General features: G+C 47.4%; 2 protein-coding genes and 1 pseudogene across 3 annotated transcripts; 2 read left to right on the forward strand and 1 right to left on the reverse strand.

Moving 5' to 3' along the window:
- Positions 1–4,919: 4,919 nt before the first annotated feature.
- Positions 4,920–9,791, forward strand: LOC136475703 (U-box domain-containing protein 52-like). Of its 2 annotated transcripts, none has more exons than XM_066473295.1 (9): positions 4,920–5,294; positions 5,513–5,634; positions 5,885–6,006; positions 6,147–6,317; positions 6,667–6,980; positions 7,138–7,220; positions 7,388–7,933; positions 8,213–8,980; positions 9,069–9,791. In XM_066473295.1, exons 1-9 carry the CDS (start codon positions 5,039–5,041, stop codon positions 9,144–9,146), a joined length of 2,460 nt encoding a protein of 819 aa, XP_066329392.1. In that variant the 5' UTR covers positions 4,920–5,038; the 3' UTR covers positions 9,147–9,791. The 2 variants fall into 2 exon arrangements, with proteins under 2 accessions (XP_066329392.1, XP_066329393.1); XM_066473296.1 differs by having other exon boundaries at positions 6,706–6,980.
- A 243-nt stretch (positions 9,792–10,034) lies between these two features.
- Positions 10,035–12,146, forward strand: LOC136475713 (ribulose bisphosphate carboxylase small subunit, chloroplastic 7-like; annotated as a pseudogene).
- Positions 12,147–12,558: 412 nt separating this feature from the next.
- LOC136475704 (VIN3-like protein 2) lies at positions 12,559–19,510 on the reverse strand. Its single transcript, XM_066473297.1, has 4 exons — positions 19,293–19,510; positions 15,626–16,340; positions 14,431–14,738; positions 12,559–14,351 (listed from the first exon to the last, which is right to left on the reverse strand). The coding sequence occupies exons 1-4, from the start codon at positions 19,309–19,311 to the stop codon at positions 13,114–13,116; spliced, it is 2,280 nt and encodes a 759-aa protein (XP_066329394.1). The 5' UTR covers positions 19,312–19,510; the 3' UTR covers positions 12,559–13,113.
- Between the last annotated feature and the right edge of the window lie 1,270 nt (positions 19,511–20,780).

The following is a 20,780-nucleotide window of genomic DNA, read 5'->3' on the forward strand; positions in this document are numbered from 1 at the left end:
GCAAAATGCCTGTCGCCACTTCCTAGTACCGGTTCTTCCATGTATCCCGATCCTTGGTGATCTCTTGGCACTGCGCCTTCCAGCCGTCGTGATCTTTTATCACGGCCTCCAGATGCTTCTTGGCATTAACTTTCACAACTGCGAACCGCACAAGCTATTACAATGTCATACCACGACAAGATAAGGCGGGAAACAAAAGTGAGCACAAGGGTTTGGAAAACTTACTTTTTAGTTCCTCTTTCATCTTGGCCGTGTGGTCCCGAAGCTGCGACTGGTCGTGCACCAGTTTTCTGTTGTCCTCCTTTAGGCGATCACACTCTACGCCCGCACGACTGTTCTCCTCTCGGAGATGGACCACTTCGGCTTCTAAGCCTGCACTAAAGCTGTTACTACCAACAACGCAACAACACTTGTCATACACTCGTTGTGATAAAGTGACTACTTACTTGTTCTTTCCTGCTCTTTGTTACTGAGCTGGGTGACCAGGTTCTGCTTCTAGGACTCTTGCTCCATCCTCTCACGGTTGGCGGCTTCAAGTAGGTGACACAACCGCTCCACTTCCGCCGTCAGCTCTTTATTGCTTGCTGTGATCCCCTCGATCTGGTCGAAGCACTTCTTACGGTACCTTACGGTCTTCATTAAGTCCTGTGTGCAAAATCTAAGTAAGAAAGTTTGACTAGACAGCAAGATCAAGTGGCGAACCAAAGCATACCTGGACCTCCGTCACCAGTCGTTTCGCCGCTCGTTCAACTTTTTTGGTCTCTTCGACCTCCAGGATTTCCTCGTGAACGACCCATTGGTCGTTCCGCCAACGCGACACATACACGTGTTGTCGCTTGTCTTGTGGATGGCCCAGGACCTCCTCCACTTCGTCCTCTTCAGGCACATCTTTGGGTGTCGGTGCTGATCCGGTGTTAATAGTTTCCGCGATCACCAAAGCCCTCCCACGGTCTTCAGCGTCAGTAAATGTGGGCTATGCTCTCACCTCCGGTTGTCGCTCCTTGGTTTGCTCCATCACCCTCGATGTTGAAGTATTGCCCTCAGCAGGTCGAGTGCTCGGAGCACTCATGCTCGGTTCAATCGGTACCTCGACCACCTGCTCGGGGACTGTTGTATGACTGCTCTTTTCCTGAGGTAACGACGGATTCTCTAATATGGCTTCCTTGGTGACCGACTGCTGGGCAGTCTGTTCTAAATTTATTGGCGGAGCCACGAAACTTCCGGCCAGCTAGTCTGGATTTTCGGTGGACGCCGAACTAGTACATATGAGATAAGTTCAGAAGATCACCATAATCAATACAAATTGTAGGCTTACATCAAAGTTACAAATACTTACATGTTGGAACCGCGGAATGATGTGGCAAAGGCTCGTCTCTTCGGCCGTGCTTGCTCCACGTGCTGTATGGGTGACACCTGGTCTCCCTCTACATCCAGCACTGATGCTGGGCCTTGGTGCTCGACCCCTCCACCACTTGTCCTTCGCACTGCAGTGGTCGGCAATGTGGGTCCTGCCGGCACAGAAGAGCCACCTTGCTCTGTTGATTTCAGTTGCCTCCTCCTCTTTCGAGGGACGAGTCAAAAGATGTCTGCATCCTCTCCCTCCTCTAAGTCATCGTCCGATAGAGTAAAGATCGTCTGACGACGCTTGCTGGCCGCCGTCCGCTTACCAGCAGCTTTGGCCGCTGCCTCCTCTCCAACTCCGAGCACGGTCTAGTCGATGGCTTCGACCCCGGCGCTGGTCTAGGCGGTTGGGTCGGCAACTTGCGGCCAATCTACGCCAGGGGGTGGCGACACAAACACAGTTGCTCTATCCCGGCTATTAATCTGGGAATCAAATAGGAGATAACAAAGTAAGTTCCTATTACAATGTAAGACTACGGGTACAAGGCAAGATGAGTTACCTTTGGGGGAGGTTAGGCGAGCTTGAAAGCGTGCTCGATGTCACTCAATCTGACATAATTTGGATCAGCTAAGTTAAATAGCTCTCCAATTCTGGCCCTGACTTCGATCTTGTCAAGCGCCTCCTGCCTCATCCTCATCGGGTCTGCGCTACCTTGGTACTCGTAGCCAGGATGTACCCTCCTCTGGTAGGGCTGGATCCGTCGGCTGATGAAGCTACCGACCATGCTCAGACCGTCCAGTTTCTTCCATGGGATCATCCCAAGTATTTCTAAAATTTGTTCCAGGTGCTCGGGCTTCTCTGACCAGCTTGTCCTCTTCTCTAGAATGAACCCCACGTCACACAGTGTGATCGTGTTCGGCTCTTCGCGGGTGTAGAACCACTTCTTGTACCAGTCGTCAAGCGATGTGTTTCAAGGGCAGTGTAGGTACTGGGCCTTCATTCCGTCACGGAGGTTGAGGTACACACCTCCAGCTATCTTCGAGCCACCGCTTCCTTTCTTCCGCAGATAGAAAAGATGGCGAAAGAAGTCGAAATGGGGCTGGAAGCTGCCATACGCTTCGCAAAGATGAATGAAGGTGGAGACAAGAAGAATCGAGTTGGGATGCAGATTGCAAATCCCAATCTCGTAGTACAGACAAAGACCCTGAAGGAAAGGATGAACAGGAACCCCAAATCCCCGCTTAAAGAAGTCCTCAAACACCACGATCTCACCTGGTTGCGGATCGGGGTATCCTCACCCTCCGGCGCACGCCATCCTACGAGCTTCTTGTTGTGGAGTACTCCCATGATGACGAGGTCTTCAATGGTCTGTTCGTTACTTCTCGATTTCCACCACTCCTTCGCCATGACTCCGGCTTTCTTTTGCGCGTCGCTTTTCGCCATTAATCTAGCCGTGTGTTTGAACGAGGAACTGGCGGAGGATTGATTGGTATTAGGGTTGGCGAGAGGAAGAAGATGGCTGCGGCTGCGAATGGCAATGGGGTGCGGTAAAAAGTAACTTACCTATCCTATACTGTATTTAACCCAAGAGTTATGCCGTTTCGTCTGCTCGAGATTCTTGGGAGACGTGCGCACGCGCCGCAGATGGTTGTTTACACAGCCTCGAGATCTACGCCAATATATGCGCATCTTCGATACCAGTGTGAGAGGGCCCACACTGATGCACCTACTTACAGGTGCCACGCAACTGTTTGCTTGAAAAGACAAGATGGCAGTATGACATGCTATACCCGTCTACTTTTTTTACCAGACATGTCAGATTGGACTTGACGGGGCAAGTAATTAAATACAAAAGATAATAGTACCAGTGGACTTGACCGTCATGCTCGGGGACTGACTAGACCACCGTTGTGCTCGGGGACTGCCCAGACCACCGTTGTGCTCGAGGACTGCCCAGACCACCGTCATGCTCAGGGACTGTCCAGACCTCGTTGTGCTCGGAGACTGTCCAGACCACTATCGTGCTCGGGACTGTTCCGATCACACTCATGCTCGGGGAATGCCCCGACCACTCTTCAAACATTGCTCGGAGACAGCTCTTCTCAGCTACATGTGACTTGTACTCACATACAGTTGAGAGGTATTTACTTAGACCTTGCTACAAGGCTCATACTTCGCCTTCCAGCAAGCTCGGGGACTACATCGGTACGATGCACCTGCCGGTGCATCTCGTATCGCCTGTACGACGATTGGATTCTCAATTTAACTGGAGATTCTTTTTAGACCCTGGCACCACGTGCCTACGTCACCTACTACCAGGCTCGGGGACTAAGTAGGCACACTTCACCTTGCGGTGAATGTGTTTATTTTATCGACCCCTACGCTCTGACTGTTGGCCATTACTACTATTGTACGAGGGTCACTTACATTTCTTTTCAGAAATACAAGTGGGCACACTTCATTAGGAAAGAAATCTTTTTCTTTTTTTCTTTAGAGCACCATGCATTCTTCGGACAACCGGAATCTTCGGCTACAATCGTGGTCTACTGCTTTCTGTTCTGACCAGAATATTGGCACATTCGCTTGGTTAATGTTTCAGCTAGTTGGAGATGACATGAAGACGGATCGCATTAGCCGAAGGAGATCGAACGGCGTGTCACAGCATAATACATGGTGCTTGGGGACTAGCTGTGGAGGTATTAACCCCTATACCCTTACGGCTAGGCTTGGGTCGGCCCAGTCCAAGGGGTCCGGTCCACTGAAAGACGACGCGCGGCTAGACCGATCTGCTCGGAGTACCGCGCAAGGAGTCAAGACAGACTTAGAGATCAAGCAAGATCCTGGTCGGTTAAAATAGGAATCCTTATCAGGCCACCTATGGCAATCGTAACCGAATAGGATTAGTTTCTAGATCTGTAACCCTACCCCCAGACTATATAAGGCGGGCAGAGGACCCCTCTGAAAAACACATCTCATTGACATACAGCAATACAATCAGACGCAGGACGTAGGTATTACGTCTTTACGGCGGCCGAACCTGGATAAAATCTCGTGTCTGTCTTGCGTCACCATCTTGTTTGTGGCTTGCGCATCTGTCTACCGATAATCTACTACCTTAGGCATACCCCTAGGTCCGACCATATTTCGTCGACACACGCAACTTCAGCAGACCGCCTAGAGCCTCATCCAGGCTCCATTCGAGCGTTAGGTCAACTAATCAAATAGTATGACATGGATGGACGAGTTGCTGAAATTCAATAAGGGCCCGTGTTTATGTAGGTTCTGGATCTTCTAAAAAAAATGTAGGTTCTGGATGAATATGAGTGGCGTGAGGGCAGTTTGTAATAAAGTGAAAAAAAGTGGGATAGAAGAATCTCCATGCTTTTTAACATTATATGGTACGTAGATATATAGTAGTTATAAATAATATGTATGACGAAATTTGCTAAAGAAGAATAAAACTATTATTATTTCTGGCCTTGCAAGCTTTGGGCTTGGGCTCTCCGCCTCTCCCCTTTTCAAGGGGAAACATAGTTGCATGCAGCAGCAGCGGGTTCCCCGCCAAACTCGCGGACGTCCTCAATTTCCGCGCCCTTCTCTCTTATCCCTCGCCACCGCCACCACCAGGCCTTTGATTGACGCCATCGACGCCATGCCCTCGTCCTCCACCTCCGCCACGACCAGCACCGCCCGGAGATGTCGTACACGTTCAACACGCAGCCCATCGTGGCACCGGCTAAGAAGAAGGACACCCGCAATGACGCCGCCGACGCTGCCGTGAAGCACTGCAACCCGCTCTCGTCGAGTGAGCACGGGAGGGCGGCCGTCGCCGTCGACGGCGACAGGGGCAGCCAGTACGCGCTCAAGTGGGCCGCCGACAACATCCTCTCCCGCGCCCGGCCTTTCTTCCTCATCCACGTCCGCCGCAAGCCCACCTTCCTCCAGGGCCCCGGTACGTAATTAGCAGGAAGGAGAAAGATCCGGTTCTTGATTAATTAGCAGGAAGGTGAAATCCTCAGAGCGATACAAACGTGATTTGATTATTTGAGGGGGGTGGTTTGTCCCCAATTTTCTCATACGACCAACTGTTCAGAAATGCAATCTTGTTTCGATTCATCATCAGTCAGATGTGTTGCTGAATGTCTGAATTTCTGATTTCCATGTGTGCAGGTGGTAAGCAGTTCGCCATATCACACGTACAGGATGACATTCCGGCCGATTTTGATGCTCAGATGGATCTTCAGGCTAAAGATCTGATGATCCCCTTCCAGTGTTTCTGCAGCAGGAGAGGGGTATGCGCCCTCACCACCTTACCTTTCCTTGTAATGAAACACAATGTTCAGTTATTTTTTCTGCATCTGAATTTTGGAGAGAAAAAAAGGCAATGCAGATGTTGATTAACCACTTGTTTAAATGATATTCACAAGGATCGTTGCTTTATATATGACACTATAAGTGCCCCTTTCTTTGATCTCTTCTGCATAAAGATAACGATTTGGTACCATAATAACCTTTTTGTCTGACTTACTTTAATATCTACAGTTGCAATGCAGGGAAATTGTCCTGGATGGAACAGATGTGTCCAAAGCGATTGTTGATTTTGTTGTGAGCAACAAGGTCGATAAGTTAGTACTGGGGTCAGCATCCAGGAATGCATTTACAAGGTAGGGTGTAAAATCCTAAACAAATCGTACACACAATTCTATTTCTCAAACGATTCCATTGGTATCAATCATGCTTGGAACAAAATTCTCCAACTTCAATGAGCGAGTGTGTCATGCATGTTTCCCCTTACTTTTTCCAGAACAATATGGAAACTGGATGTGCCAACATCTGTCACAAAATCTGCACCGACCTTCTGTTCAGTGTATGTGATAGCAAAAGGAAAGATTTCTTCTTTCAGGCCTGCCACTTATGCAAATGGCACAGGCAAAGAAGATTTGAAATCTGATCTGGCTGGACACAATCTTTCAAGGTGAGTATACTTTTTTCTTTCCATCTGCAGAAATGATCATCTTTGTCAGCTGTAGGCAAGCTACTCTTGTTGCAAATTTTCAACCGTACATGAAAACAGTGAGTTTTCTCACAACCACGTCGAAATTGTCTTCTGGTCAATATTTGCACTACCACATCTATCCGCAATTTGTTTAGATTTGCGCTGATAAATTATTTGAACTATTTGTCCTCTTCAATGCTTTTTTTGAAGAAAATTTGTCCTCTTCAATTCCATCATTCCATGACTCTTCTGTGTTTTTTTTTTTGTTTTTTGTTTTTGTACATGCTGCTAGTTTCTGTTTCTTTCACAACATTTGAACTCTGTTCAGGCCTATACCAGTACGTGCTCTGATGCCCATTTATGCCAGTTCTGATGAATCAACAGAAGATGGAAGCTTCATGTCATCAGATCAACAACGGCATAGCGACTCTTCATCTGTACAAACAGCATCTTCATGCCCAAGTGGATTCCTAAACGACGTTGATCAGCAATATAGACATCCATTGCTTTCTCTGAATACGGACAATGAACAAGCATCTCATGCTCCACGTAGACAATTCCTGGGATTTGATGACTCAAGCCTCAAGGATAGCACTCTAAATCCTGGATACAATGTCTACAGTCCACTGTCGCCAACGGCAAGTGAAGAATGCACTGAATCAAATTACCACCATCTAACACTATGCTCTCAACACTTCCACATGCTATCTGTTGTTTTGAAGATCCATTCATTTGCAAAAATGTTATTGCGACGTATACACACGGGCTTACCAACAGCATATATATGATCTGCAGGAAGATGATGAAGCTGAACTAAGCCTCTTCAGAATCGAACGGAAGGAAAAGAATGGCGATATGCTTCCATGGAATAATTACACAGAGGTATTATTGGTACCTTGTGCTTGCTGATGATTATTACTTACACTGTAAAATGATTGTGGTTACAATTCCGAATCTGAACTAAATCTGAAGCAATCATTTTGGCCACAGTTTGTTGCCTATTTGGGCCTGATTGTGTGACTGAAAATTCATGTGCAAGTTTTGAACAGGAACACAAGGAGATGGCCAGAAACCCAGAAAGCTCTTCCATCCCCCCATCTCACAGAAACAAACCGGAGGCAGAAGCAGAAGCATGTTCTCAGTCAGCAATTGGACCAAAGCATAAACTCCTGACCCTCGACCCTCCACCTCACGACGCTCAACGTGGAGAAAGGATTACAGAGGAGTTGAAAGATCATGATTTGCAGGATGTCATTCACCCGATCTTGAGACGCTGGCCACCGATTAGCTCGCCTAGAGATGACAACAGGACTGGGTCTACTCCGGAAGAGACTCGCAAGCTTGACCTCAAGCTTAAAGCCTTGCCAAGGCCAATTGAGACTAAAAGGATGCTAGAGTGCCTGCCTACTAGGCTGGAGTGCAGAATATTTACCGCAGACGATATCACAAACGCGACTAATCATTTCGCCGACGAGCTGAAGATTGGAGAAGGAGGCTATGGACCAGTCTACAAGGCCACACTTGACAACACTCTTGTGGCCATCAAGATCCTTTATTCTAATATAACTCAGGGACTCAAGCAGTTTCAACAGGAGGTATATAAGTAATATATATGCTCACAGCTGATTTTGTCTGACGAAAGCATATCCTGTTTGCTGCTAGCATTCCTAATTTCCAAAGTCCAAACTATATGTGACCTTTGTGTAATTTTGTTTGACGAAAGCATATTAATGATGTCTCTAACTCTCTATATTCTTGCTATTCGAAGCCATTGTTTAATAGGAATGATAGATATTACAAGCCTGTTGCATACACGATTGGTTTCGCATTTATGAATGAAGAGTTATGATGAATAATCTTTCATCATTCGTCAGGTTGAGCTGCTGAACAACATTCGTCACCCGAACATGGTGCACCTGGTCGGGGCGTGCCCGGAGTACGGGTGCCTGGTGTACGAGTACATGCCGAACGGCAGCCTGGAGGACCGCCTGTTCTGCCACTCCGGCACGCCGCCGCTGCCATGGCAGCTGCGGTTCAGGATCGCCGTTGAGATCGCGAGCGGCCTGCTGTACCTGCACAAGATGAAGCCCGAGGCGTTCGTGCACCGCGACCTCAAGCCGGGCAACATCCTGCTGGACGGCAACTTCGTGACCAAGATCGGCGACGTCGGGCTGGCGCGCATCATCCCGCGGTCCATGGACGCCGTGGCGACGACGCAGTACCGGGAGACGGCGGCGGCCGGCACCTTCTGCTACATCGACCCGGAGTACCAGAAGACGGGGCTGGTGTGCACCAAGTCCGACGTGTACGCGCTGGGCGTCATCTTCCTGCAGATGGTCACCGCCAGGGAGGCCATGGGGCTGGCGTACACCGTCTCCGACGCGCTGGAGGAAGGCACGTTCGCCGACCTCCTGGACGGCAAAGTCACCGGCTGGCCCGTGCAGGAGGCGCAGGCCTTCGCCGAGCTCGCGCTCAAGTGCTGCGAGATGCGGCGCAGGGACCGGCCGGACCTGGAGACCGTCGTCATGCCCGAGCTCATCCGGCTGCACCGGCTCGTCTCGCCGTCGGAATATCCTTCTTCTTCTTCTTCCTCACTTCCTCCTTCCATGGATCAAGCTCATCACCGTTCAGCAAGTGACAAGGTGACTTCTCCAACTGATCTCGAGATCGATCATGCTATCACCTAGTCTAGGCAGCAGGGATATATGTTAAAGTTTGTGATTACTGCAGGATTTGCGTTTGGACAATGACCTGGTTGACATTCTGAGTGACGGGAGTTTGAAGGGAGGAGCATCGTTTGCAATATAAACATGACGAGGACCAGAAGTAGGTCTAACTGTCTATATGTGCCTCACGTACACTGGAATCTGCTGTTGTTCTGTAAATCTTCTGTAAACATATACCGCCTTAGAGCATCTCCAAAAGCCTTTCTAAATCTCACTCTCTAAATCATTATTTAGAGAGTCATTTGCATAAAAATCATTTTCTATATCTTTTTAGTCTCCAACAGTTTTTCTATATCTCATGCACACTCTAGAGAGCCATTCTCGTCTTCTATTTTTGGCTAGCGAAAAATCTGGAATAAAAGATGGCTATATTTGGATGACCATTTAGAAAATCTGTTGGAAGTTAGTTTTTCACCAAAATCTCTATTCCTAGCAATTAGGAAGGATATGGAGAGTCTATTGGAGATTCTCTTAGCCTGGAAATTTTTTGGTGACTAAGTATGCATGTTTGGCCATTATATTCTGGAAATGTAATGTGTGACGCTGGGATTAACCATCGACCTGTAAATCAAGAACAAGTTTGTTTTTTGTGGAATCAGGAGAGGAGGGGTTGCCCCCTGCTACTGTCTCTCCTGTTTGTCTGTTCAGGAATCGAGTGCAGCATCTTTTGTTGGTGGGTAGTTCGATGGAAGATATTTTTAGCAACGAGTTATGCCAGTCTCAGTAGAGTTTCATCAAAGTTTCATGGACATTAAATAGGCTGATATAGCACCGTATTGATGAAGAGAGAAATGATAAGAATTTTATGGGAGTAGAGAGAGTTTCATGAGGACGAAACTCTTCTGCACTATTTCTAAAATATGGATGTATTGGTAACAGGGTCATGAAATCTCTATTGAGACTGGCCTTGGTACGTGACAAAATATGATGGTAAATCAAGCTTCCCATGAAGAAAAATGTGTGTTTGGTGTGCTTTCTTCGTGAAAGGGACATGTCATGTCCCTCCTAAACTAGGAGTACGTGTCAGTGAACACAGTGTGGTCCCAAACAATATGCTAGAAACAATGTACACAGCCAAAAACTAGTGACAGAGCCTGCCTAACACACCGATGTCTTTTCTTTTTTTTCTTTTTCCAAGTGGAGAGTGGTGCTTTGCTGATTCCAGTAGTTGGGCAGCAAACCGTGGGCGCTCAAACATTTTCCGTTAGCGGCCCTGCTGGCATGAACGCCGTTAGCCCGTTAGGGAGAGTGAAAGAAGGCACGTCGGCGGTGACACCGAGGGGAGGGACATCGCCATATTGTTCTGGTACGTTTTGCCGTCTTGGAGCCACCGTCGTCTCTCTCGACCAATTGATGAAGCAAAGGTGATTACCGAGCCAACGCTGGTGGGCCATCCGGGCGACGACAACGCGGCGCCGCCCGTATCGAGGGCCGAATCCCTGTTGGCACAATTGAAGGCGCGGGTATGTATCCCGCTCGACACCCCGTTGCTCAGCACGCCGAGGCTGAGAAGGTCCAAGACACCTTCAATGGTGGTGCGTCGGAGTGGGAGGCTGGCAGCTAAGACCTAGGCCTCCAACCCGACTCTCCAAGCACAAAATGTGCTCAAGCAAAAGCTGGGGATCGCAGATAGGCCGCAGGGTCCGGACCCTGTGGCTTTGGACAGTCTCAAGGCCCTCTTCGCTGCGCCGTTGTCGCCCTCCAAACTAGACGCCCTTCAGGCGCTCTTCGCTCCAGGCTTCGATCCGGTTGCCATGGAGCTGAACCTCATTGGCTTCGAGGACGACGCTATTTACCCGTTTACCCGCTGAGCTCAGGGTCTCTGGGGTGCTTGATCCTTTACTTGGTCGCTAAGTTTTCTCTTCTGTAAATCACAACTGTGTGATCTCTGTCAGTCTTTGGCTCGGTAATCAAAAATTACCGTCCCAGCTTTAATTTGTAAAACTCTATTTCTGCTTAATGAAAACCGTGCCTAAGGCGCGTTCGAGAAAAAATGAAGCAAAGGTGGAATCACCATCACCTCTCGTCCTCTCTCCTACGGAGTACTTGAATTCAGAATCAGAACCATCTTCGTACGTTCTCGCACCGTGCTAGCTAGCTCCTCCGATCCTCTCTCTCTCTCCGCCGTGAATAACATGCTCGTCAACACGGCCGCTGCCTGCCTGCTGCGTCTAGACCCGGCGGCGGCAAAGCTCGCCGAGTGCCAGAGGCGGCTGCCGCTGCCTGGCTCATCGTCCTGCAGGGCGAGGACGACCGTACCAGCGCGTCCAATGGCTTCAGAACACGCTGCATGAAGGTAGCCCACCAACACGGCCAACCTGATCAAACCCATCGGAGTCGTCGATCTATGTGCACGTACGTGCAGCTGACAATGAGCTCGCACGTGATGACATGACGACAGACCTGGAACCCTTTCGCCAACAGGAGCCACGAGGCGTACCTGCCGCCGCCCGCTGACAGAGCAGTCCGTCGCCAAGGAGGTGGACTTCATCCTGGCCAGAGGATGGGTGCCCTGCTTGGAGTTCGACAAGGTATCCGTCTATCCGGCCGTCTCATCTGAGTGACCACCACCACCAGATCGAGCCATGCATGAGACCGACCTGATCATGCATGGTGTGTGACGCGCAGGCCGGGACGACGATCCACAGGAGCAACAGCCGGATGCCGGGGTACTACGACGGCCGGTACTGGACGCTGTGGAAGCTGCCCATGTTCGGCTGCACGGAGGCGGCGCAGGTGCTCCGGGAGCTGGGCGAGTGCCGCCGAGAGTACCCGGACGCCTACGTCCGCCTCATCGCCTTGGACAGCTCGCGGCAGTGCCGGTGCATGTCCTTCGTCGTCCACAAGCCCTCCTCCGGTGCTCCGGCGGCCGCGTGCACCGTCTACGACTGAGAACTAACTGCATCTGTTGCATGCAATGCCTTGAAGTATAAAGAACCTTGTTTGATTTGAGATGTTGAATGGTGCATTACAACATGAATAATAATAATTAAGGTATCATAATCACAACAAGAAAAACTTCATCTAAGTGACATCTGTAAACGCCATTTCTTTTCCCAGCATTCGTTGAGCTGAAAAGCGAAAAAGGCCCCAGGATCCCACCCGTCGGCCATGAGCACCATAGTCCCATAGACAGCCGCAAGCACTCATCCACGCCTTGTTTAGTTCCACCCCAAATTCTCAAAAAGTGCTACAGTACCTGCTCGTGCATGGAGCATTAAATGTAGACGAAAAAAAACTAATTACACAGTTTAATAAAAAATTACGAGATGAACGTTTTAAGCCTAATTAGTCCATGATTGAACACTAATTGTCAAATAAAAACGAAAGTGCTACAGTAACCCCAAATTCCAACTTCTCTAAACACGCGCTCAATCATGAATGCCAAGCTACATTGGGCATGTACGACCACTGGAATGGGATTCAAACAGGTGCAACACAGAACCGGAGGCCCTCAAACAGAACACCAGCGAACAAACAAATGCAGCAGTAGATAGAGAAGCATGAGTCATCAACATAACATTAATTAAGGCAGACGTTCTGCACCTTAAACATCATCCCTCCCATTCCCAACAAGAGTCAGCAAGAAAACGCAAATCCCCCGAAGATACAGCACAACCATTTTACTGACAAGACAAGGTTAGCTCGGATTCGTCAACGTCCATACGAAGCCTGCTTCATCCCACAGACACAGGTGCAGTCCTGATCCAGCCTGACAATCATCCTTCTTCAGAGCAGCTACACGCCACAAAATTCATGATGCCCCAAGCTGACCGAACAGTGCAGCCTATTGATGCTCTAAGAATTAAAATGGATGGTACAGATGATAGCACTGTAACCTATTATGGAGCAAATGTAAAAAACGGAAAAGGAAAAAGAAGTTGCCCGATAACATAACCTACTGTCATTGCGAAGGAAAGTTTCAATGAAGATGTGTAAGTCAAATGCTTCAGTGAAATTTCCAATGAAGAATCAATGCAATGATCTGCAACGAAAGAATGGGACCGAATATGCTCCCTACAAAGCAAATGGTAAGAGCTTGCAGTTCCTTAATGCCACAGGTCCATGCAGAAACCGGAAGGCATGGAAGGCCGCTTTTTGGTATATATCCTCTCCGAGAAGCTGTCGACGAGCTGGCCAGAAAGACTGACAGGGTCCTCAATAAGAGTATCCACATAGACAATAACTATCTTTCTCTCTTGCGGGGTGGCATGCAAGCTAAACCATGTAAGAAACTTCACCCTGAAGTTTGTCTCAATATAGCCCTCACACTCCAGCCACCTGACCACCTTTACACAGTACTCATAGGACACTTCAGAGGAATTATCCTTGTGGCCAAGGTCCTCCATTTTACCAGATGTTCTTTTGTTTGAAGAATTGCCCGGTTCCCTTTCAGGCTTTGAAAAGCCATTTTGAACAACGTTGTCACAAGGTTTGGGTTTGAAGCCCCTTCCACCATTCTCCTTGCTGTTTTCCACACCTCTTGTTGCAATGGGTGGCACAGAACCAGCATATCGAGGTCCAACAATCATCAACTCATTTCCAGCCAGTACATTAGATGTATCCTGTGATCTAGGAACTACAGCTCTTTGATTGTGTTCTAGTGAGTTTGACTCCCTGAGAAGCACTGTTTGAACACAAGCATTGGGTTCCTCATCCAAGGCTGAGGCTGAGAGCCCAGGCGCTTCTTCCAGCTCAGTGACTTCTGTTACCCTATCTGCAGCCATCTGTATATTTTGCAAGTCATCGATGCGTTCACTGGGGTGATGAGACGCTTTATCTGAATCTAGGATCTCAGGATTTTCACAGTACTCAAAATCACTTTCGGGGGACTTGTTTAGATCAGCATAAACAGCAATATTATTGTTTGAGTCGACACCCTCTGAGGAAGGATCAGACTGGCCATCACTGTTTGCCTTTGGGCTCTCACTATTGTGTCCTAGTCCAGTACCACCTGGCATTGAACCCCTTGGATCATCCTTTTGACAGATTGTCTTCATTCTAATTTCCCATGACCCCAACTCGATTGAATTCTTGAAAGCAATAACCTTAAAGATATAGCTTGTAGCCGGTGCAAGCCCAGTGACAGGTAATTTTTTCGATGGCGCAAGTATTATGCCACTCGGATTTGACAGGTACAATTCAGTAACAGCCACTCGGTGCCAGATATTAAACGAAGTTGCCTCTTGGGCAAGCATAGGACAGTGAACCAAATCCAAAAATACGACGACAGATGTTGGGGTTATAGCTTCAAACTTAACAAAGTTTGGTGGTATCATAGATGGTCCTGAAAATGGAAACATGGATCAATTAGTCAAATTCCATTTGTATATGTGAATATCAAAAATAAAGGGTACAAAACATACGCTGAATTCTTGAACTAGCAGGAGATACATCCGAGAACAATGATTCCATAGCATCTATTGCTTGAGCACAAAGTTTCTGAACTTCAGCACCAACAGTAAGTCGACTAACAATTCCACGGCTCATATTTGGAGCTCCAGATATAGGACCGACCTCAGCCTCCAGTTTCTTCAATGCTGTATCAACAATCTCATGCAATACCAAGTACTTCTCTGTGGAGATGAGGATCTTATGACTGAGATAAATCCGGTGACACAATACATCCAATCGCCGAGCATCTTTTGCTGTCACCAGCTGTTTCTTCCAGGACCTGAGAAATGAGAAAGGAAATTTAATAGTCACGTGCTCAGCATGTTAACAATACCAAAATGGCTCTGCCGATTAACAATTCATGCATTCCAATCAATAGAACAGAGCACTTGATGTAGTATCAATCTGAAACCAATTTGAAGAACTACGCTTCTTCATTTTTCCTCTTGTGAGGTAATTCAAATGAACTGACTAACCTAACAGATAATTGTCCATGCTATGTTCATATTTACATGTACATCCTACCTTGTCAACTCAAATGCTCAAATTTTAAACTCATCCATTCCATACCTTGAAACTAGAGCTAAGATACCTCAAGAAGATACAAAAACTAGAAAATTAAATAGGGTTCAGGACCTGTTTTCATAGTCTGCTATCTAAAATACTCGCAGCATAAAACTGCCTGTCCCGACTCCCGACAAACAAATCTTACTCCAGAGGGAAACTGGATGAATCGATCATACAACCAGGTAGAATAGAGTATACACAGCAATAGCTCATTGCATAAAGTTAAAGCATGACAGGTTGAACTAACTAAAACTTGTTTCTCTACCTGTGAGCATTCTTTCCTTTGATTAAATGATGACAGTACAAGGATCAATCCCTAAGAGCAGAACAGCAAAGCTAAAAGAAAGTGATAAATAATAAGTTTTGATCTTTTTCACCAGGTAAGGTACATTAAGTGTAGTATTTGAAAGATAAATATGATGAAAAATATCAAAGCTAAACCTCATCAAACTAATATTTTTCAATTGTTTACATCTATCAGTGCAAGATATACTGGAAGCTCAGACTAAGATATGGAGGCAATAAGACTGGAAGCACAGGAACAAAAAAGAATCAAATTGCATAAACACTGTATGACAAAAAGATGCTACAGAACAGTACCCAAGCAAATCATTCTGTTTCCAACAGCGAGTGCAATAATAGCTACCATCAAGTTTTTTGCATTGTCCACTCTGCAGAATACCAGTTCTTTCATCCTTTAGAGCACATTCAAGATGACATGAAAAACCACAGGTATCCTTTTGTAAGTGTTGGTCTGAACTACACGACAACCAGAGGCTTGGGTCCTTGTTATCATCATAATTGAAACAAATGCAGCATGAACAGCGTCTGCAAAATTTGTCCCTGAGAATAGCCCTGCAAGCTACATTTTGGCAGAAGCGTGGATTATTAGGTGGCCCAGTTACATCAGATGCTGCAGAGTTGTTTGTGATAATCGGTAATCGTGATGGATTGTCACTCTTTCTCGGTCGTTTGGCAGGGGACTGATGGTTAGTTGTATTGGGCTCAGGAATTGACTCTTTCTCTTTCTCTTTCTCTTTCCCTTTCTCTTTCTCTTTCTCTTGTACATGTTCCACAGGACCAGATGATTTTCCAGACACCACCCTGAAGAGATAATCTAGCATTCTCTGTTTGGATAAACCAGTATATTTCCTCTCCCTTCCAAGATCAGAACAAAGAATCTCTACAATTTCCCGACGGGTCCATGCTACAAGCCTGTCAGGAGCACTTTCTGGGCTCTTTGATAAATCACGAACGAGTTCTCGCTTTTCATCCACACTCATCAATCGACAATTAGCAGGATCAATCACTGTTCCTGGAGTAATAAATAACACAACATATTACCATCCATTCAATATATACAAAATAGAATTCAAGTTTTTGCAGCATTATAATCTTAGATACATCACCAATATGCTTAAAAATATAGCAGAAGCATGTTTGAAAGAAACTTTGTAGTCATAACGCATAATAACAAATCATCAAAGTTGAAGCCCAGAATAGAAACTTTAAATTTATTAGATCCCATAAAGCATCCAAGGAATACTGGTTGCAAAGATTGTAGGATAGTCATTCCAACATAATCCTAGAAACAGATAAACAAACAAGAAATAGTGTTGGAACAGAATCATGTGTAATCAAGCTTCTTTTGTCTGCCAATGCACATTTACAAGTGTTATATATGTGTACCACGCATGAGTATGTCGGTTTCAGGCTGCAATGGTTTTTATAAGATGACAAATATCTTAGCAAAAACCATTGTTATTAAGGCTCACTTAAGCGTCGGAGCAGTCTAGGGGTGACACCATGCCTGACAACTTGACTAACATGTGTACATCGTCCGCCTTATGGGTGTGGTGTCCCAAAATCATCGCTTTGGCATCCAAATCACCGGAAATAACTTGTAGCGGGCACCATATGAGGTGTCATCGGCGGATAAAAGCGGTAGAAGAAAAGGGAAAACAGCAGGAGATTCCGGCGGGAGACAAAGACAGACAGAGCATGGGAGAAATAGAGCACGACTGCACGAGACAGATAAAAGCGTTCGGGAGACACAGAGAGTGGGAGATCTGAAGGATACCGCCCAGGAGGAGTCATCCTCCCTTAATCCAGCAGCACTAGCCGCAGTGGCCACTTCTGGTCGACGCAGCAGCAGGGTGCACCGCCTCCAGTTCGCACTGCGGTAGCAGGGGCCACTGCCTCCGATCCGGACTCCAGCACAAAGGGGTCGTCGCCTCCAGCCCGCGCACCGGTGGCGGCAGCCGCCTCCCTCCTTTTTTGCCCTCTTTACCCTAGGCAGTTAGGTTTGCAGAGGCTGTTGGGCTTCTATGGGCATTTTTCCTTTGCCCCCTCAATTTAATACTACATCATATTTGTAGATCCCAACCGCATATGTTTTACAGAAAAAAGTAATGTTGGATCCATAAAAAAGGAAAGCACGCAAATATATTCCATAAATAGAAAAGTAATCGAGCACTCGGTACAAAATATAATAACTCTAGTACAATTTCCCAGTATATATAGGCCTTTCGTAACTGACGATTTATAATAGACTTGCATGGCACTTCTACATAACTCAGATTCTGGCACCACATACGAGGCATGTTTTATGGAGCTATGAATGTGTTCCGCATATAATGTTAGCTAGTGTCAGTAACATTCTACTTGCGCAGCCTCTACCTATAGACAGCAACAATGGAAGGCAAGAAATACACTCCGCTAAGAAACTTAAACCCTCTGTAAATCTGTATAACAAATGAAATCAACACACGGCTGCCTCCATCAACCTAAAGCGGACACAACAACAAGGCAAACAAAGCAGCGTGTATGAATAAAACCCGCACAGCCAGGTCAACGCGGTCGGAATCACCGAATGGGCATCGAAATTCACGAGCTGCAACATTAGCCCCCAGCATATATTATTAGCTAGTATTAGGATAGGAACCTTCTACTTACATAGCCTCTACCTATAAACAGCAAAAATGGAAGGCAAGAAATGCACTCTGCTAAGAACTTAAACCCTCTGTAAACCTGCATAACAAATAGAATCAACACACGGCTTCCTCCGTCAACCTAAAGCGGCCACAACAACAAGGCAAAAAAAGAAGACATGCGAATAAAAATCCTACACGGCCAGGCCAACGCGATCAGGATCACCCAATGGGCATCCAAATGCACGAACTGCAACAGTATCCCCCAGCATATATTATTAGCTAGTAGTATTAGGAACCATCTACCTGCGTAACCTATAGACGGCATCAATGGAAGGCAAGAAACACACTCTGCTAAGAAACTTAAACCCTCTGTAAACCTGTATAACAGATGAAATCAACACACAGCTGCCTCCATCAACCTAAAGCGGCCATACCACCAGGCACACAAAGCAGCGCACCCAATGGGCATCCAAATCCACAAACTGCAACAGTAGCTCCTAGCATATATTATTAGCTAGTATTAGGAACATTCTACTTGCATAGCCTCTACCTATAGACAGCAACAACGGAAGGCAAGAAACACACTCTGTTTCTGCTAAGAACTTAAACCCTCTGTAAATCTGTATAACAAACGAAATCAGCACACAACCGCCTCCATCAACCTAAAAAGCGGGCACACCACCAAGGAAAACAAAGCGGCGCATCCGAATAAACATCCCACACGGCCAGGTCAACGAGATTGGAATCACACAACGGGCATAGCCACCGACCCAGGCCTTTCTCCCGTCCCAAAAGAGATACTTTGCTACCACCACCGGGTACCAACAAATGAGGCGGCAGCCGTGGACACGTACATCCCCGGACAACGACGTAAAGGCACCGAATCCCCCGGCCGCCCCCGCCGCACTCGCCACGGGCGAAACGGCCGCAATGCGCGTAGGAGTAGCCACCGCCGCATGCACGCGAATCTAACGTTACCAGAGCCGGCGCCGGCGGCGCCGAGCCCGTCCTCCCCATGCGGCGGCGACTAGACCAACCCCGCCAGCAATTCAAGCGCTGGAACCGCCAGGCCCCGCGCATGCACGATAAATCTCGGATTCGCGGCGACGAGCGCCTCGTGCGCCGCGCGAGGGACGAAGGACAGCCCGCTGCCGCCACCCCCGCGCGCGCGAGAGAGAGCGCCATGGAACCTCGACGCCGGGACGCGAACGGAGAATCCCGCTCCGCATGGCCCAATCAGCCCCGGCCGCGCGGATCGAGCCGCGCGGCGACCGCGGCGCGGAGAAGTACGGGGAAAAGGAAAACCGTGGAGGGAGGGGACGAGGAGCGCTGACCTCCGCGTGGGGGATCCATGGCCGAATTGCTCGCCCGCCCGCCCGCCGGAGAGGCCGAGAGGAGGAGGAGGAAGGGTCGGGGGTGGGGAGAGATCTCTCTCCTCTCCTCCCTCGTCTGCTCCCTCTCCTCTCCTCACTCGCGTGGACTCCTCTCTCCTCCAGCTGGAGTACTGGCTGGCTGCTGCACGAGCACGACGCACGCGAGGTTAACGCCCGGCCTTCAGCCTTGGGACTCGGCACGCGGATCAACAACGCGATGATGCCGCTTTTGCGGTGGGCACCCCCGAGTTCCCGCGTATTCCGGAGTTGCCCCGCTCCGCCTTCGTTGAACGGGCAACGAGCCGCTTTGGTTTCGGATGCGGTTGGCTTGGACGTTGTTACGGTCAAATCGATTAGGCAGAGAGCGCGCGGTTTTAGCCGAGTGGTAGGAGTACGTCTCCTACTCTCGTTAGCCTCGGCGATGACTAGAGATGAGAGGTTGTTGGGCAACTTTTAAACCGGCGAGGCTAAAGCAGAGGTATCCATGATGTCTCCGTGCCGTATTGGTGATGTAACAGTGACAACACACATGTTAGTGTAGTATTAGTGAGAACGAGAGTTCACGTACATGTGTGGCATGTGTTGGGCATACCGTGCGGATGCAGTTGTGTTAGGCCAAGTTGTGTGATTGTGAGGTTTAGGTATATCTGAAATGGATTAACTCGATAGTACGACTAATGTCATGGCAATTGAGCTCAATGGTAATGTCACGGCAATTGAGATACTTTTATCGATTAGTGTCAGAGCATATAGGAAATTTGTATCAGCGTATCTTCTTTCTCCTCATTTTCTTCTTTGTCCTCCTTTGGTATCACAGCGGATCCCATCCTTTGGTATCGACGGATCTCATGCCTTTGCACATGTGCTACATAATTCGAGAACAAGAAGAGTGTGCTACATGGTTTCGGCTATATAAAAATAAAATAATAAATGTGGTATATTAAAAATAGGAATAAATGTATTTGTTATTATTGTCTCGGTAAGTATAAATGGATATCATTTATTTGGCTAAAATATATGGCATAGCTTTACCTAGACATGTTGTGCTGGTCCATGTCTATCAATAGCATCCAGCCATTCAGTTAGCTAAAATCCTATTTATTTTAGCTTTAAATAAAAAATCTTCAATTGCAATTCATTAATGTTAAAGAGTCTACAAGCAAAGAGAAGCAAATTGTCGAATTATAATGCTTTGACATGTGGATGGATATAGATTGGGAGCTATTTATTTCAGCTTCCACATCGTAATAGCGTATAAGGCATGTTCCATGATCTACAAAGCTAAGATAAACATCATCTAAAAAGGATGACCTTAGCTATTATTGTGGTTGCAGATAGACGAAAAGGACATTACGTGCCCTCTAGGCCACTCTAGCTCACAAAAGATAAGCAAAGCAGCTCTAATCGCGATTACATGCATGAAATAAATCAACACAACATAGTGTTGCA

Source organism: Miscanthus floridulus, chromosome 8 (genome assembly GCF_019320115.1).
Source record: "Miscanthus floridulus cultivar M001 chromosome 8, ASM1932011v1, whole genome shotgun sequence".
Lineage (NCBI taxonomy): Eukaryota > Viridiplantae > Streptophyta > Magnoliopsida > Poales > Poaceae > Miscanthus > Miscanthus floridulus.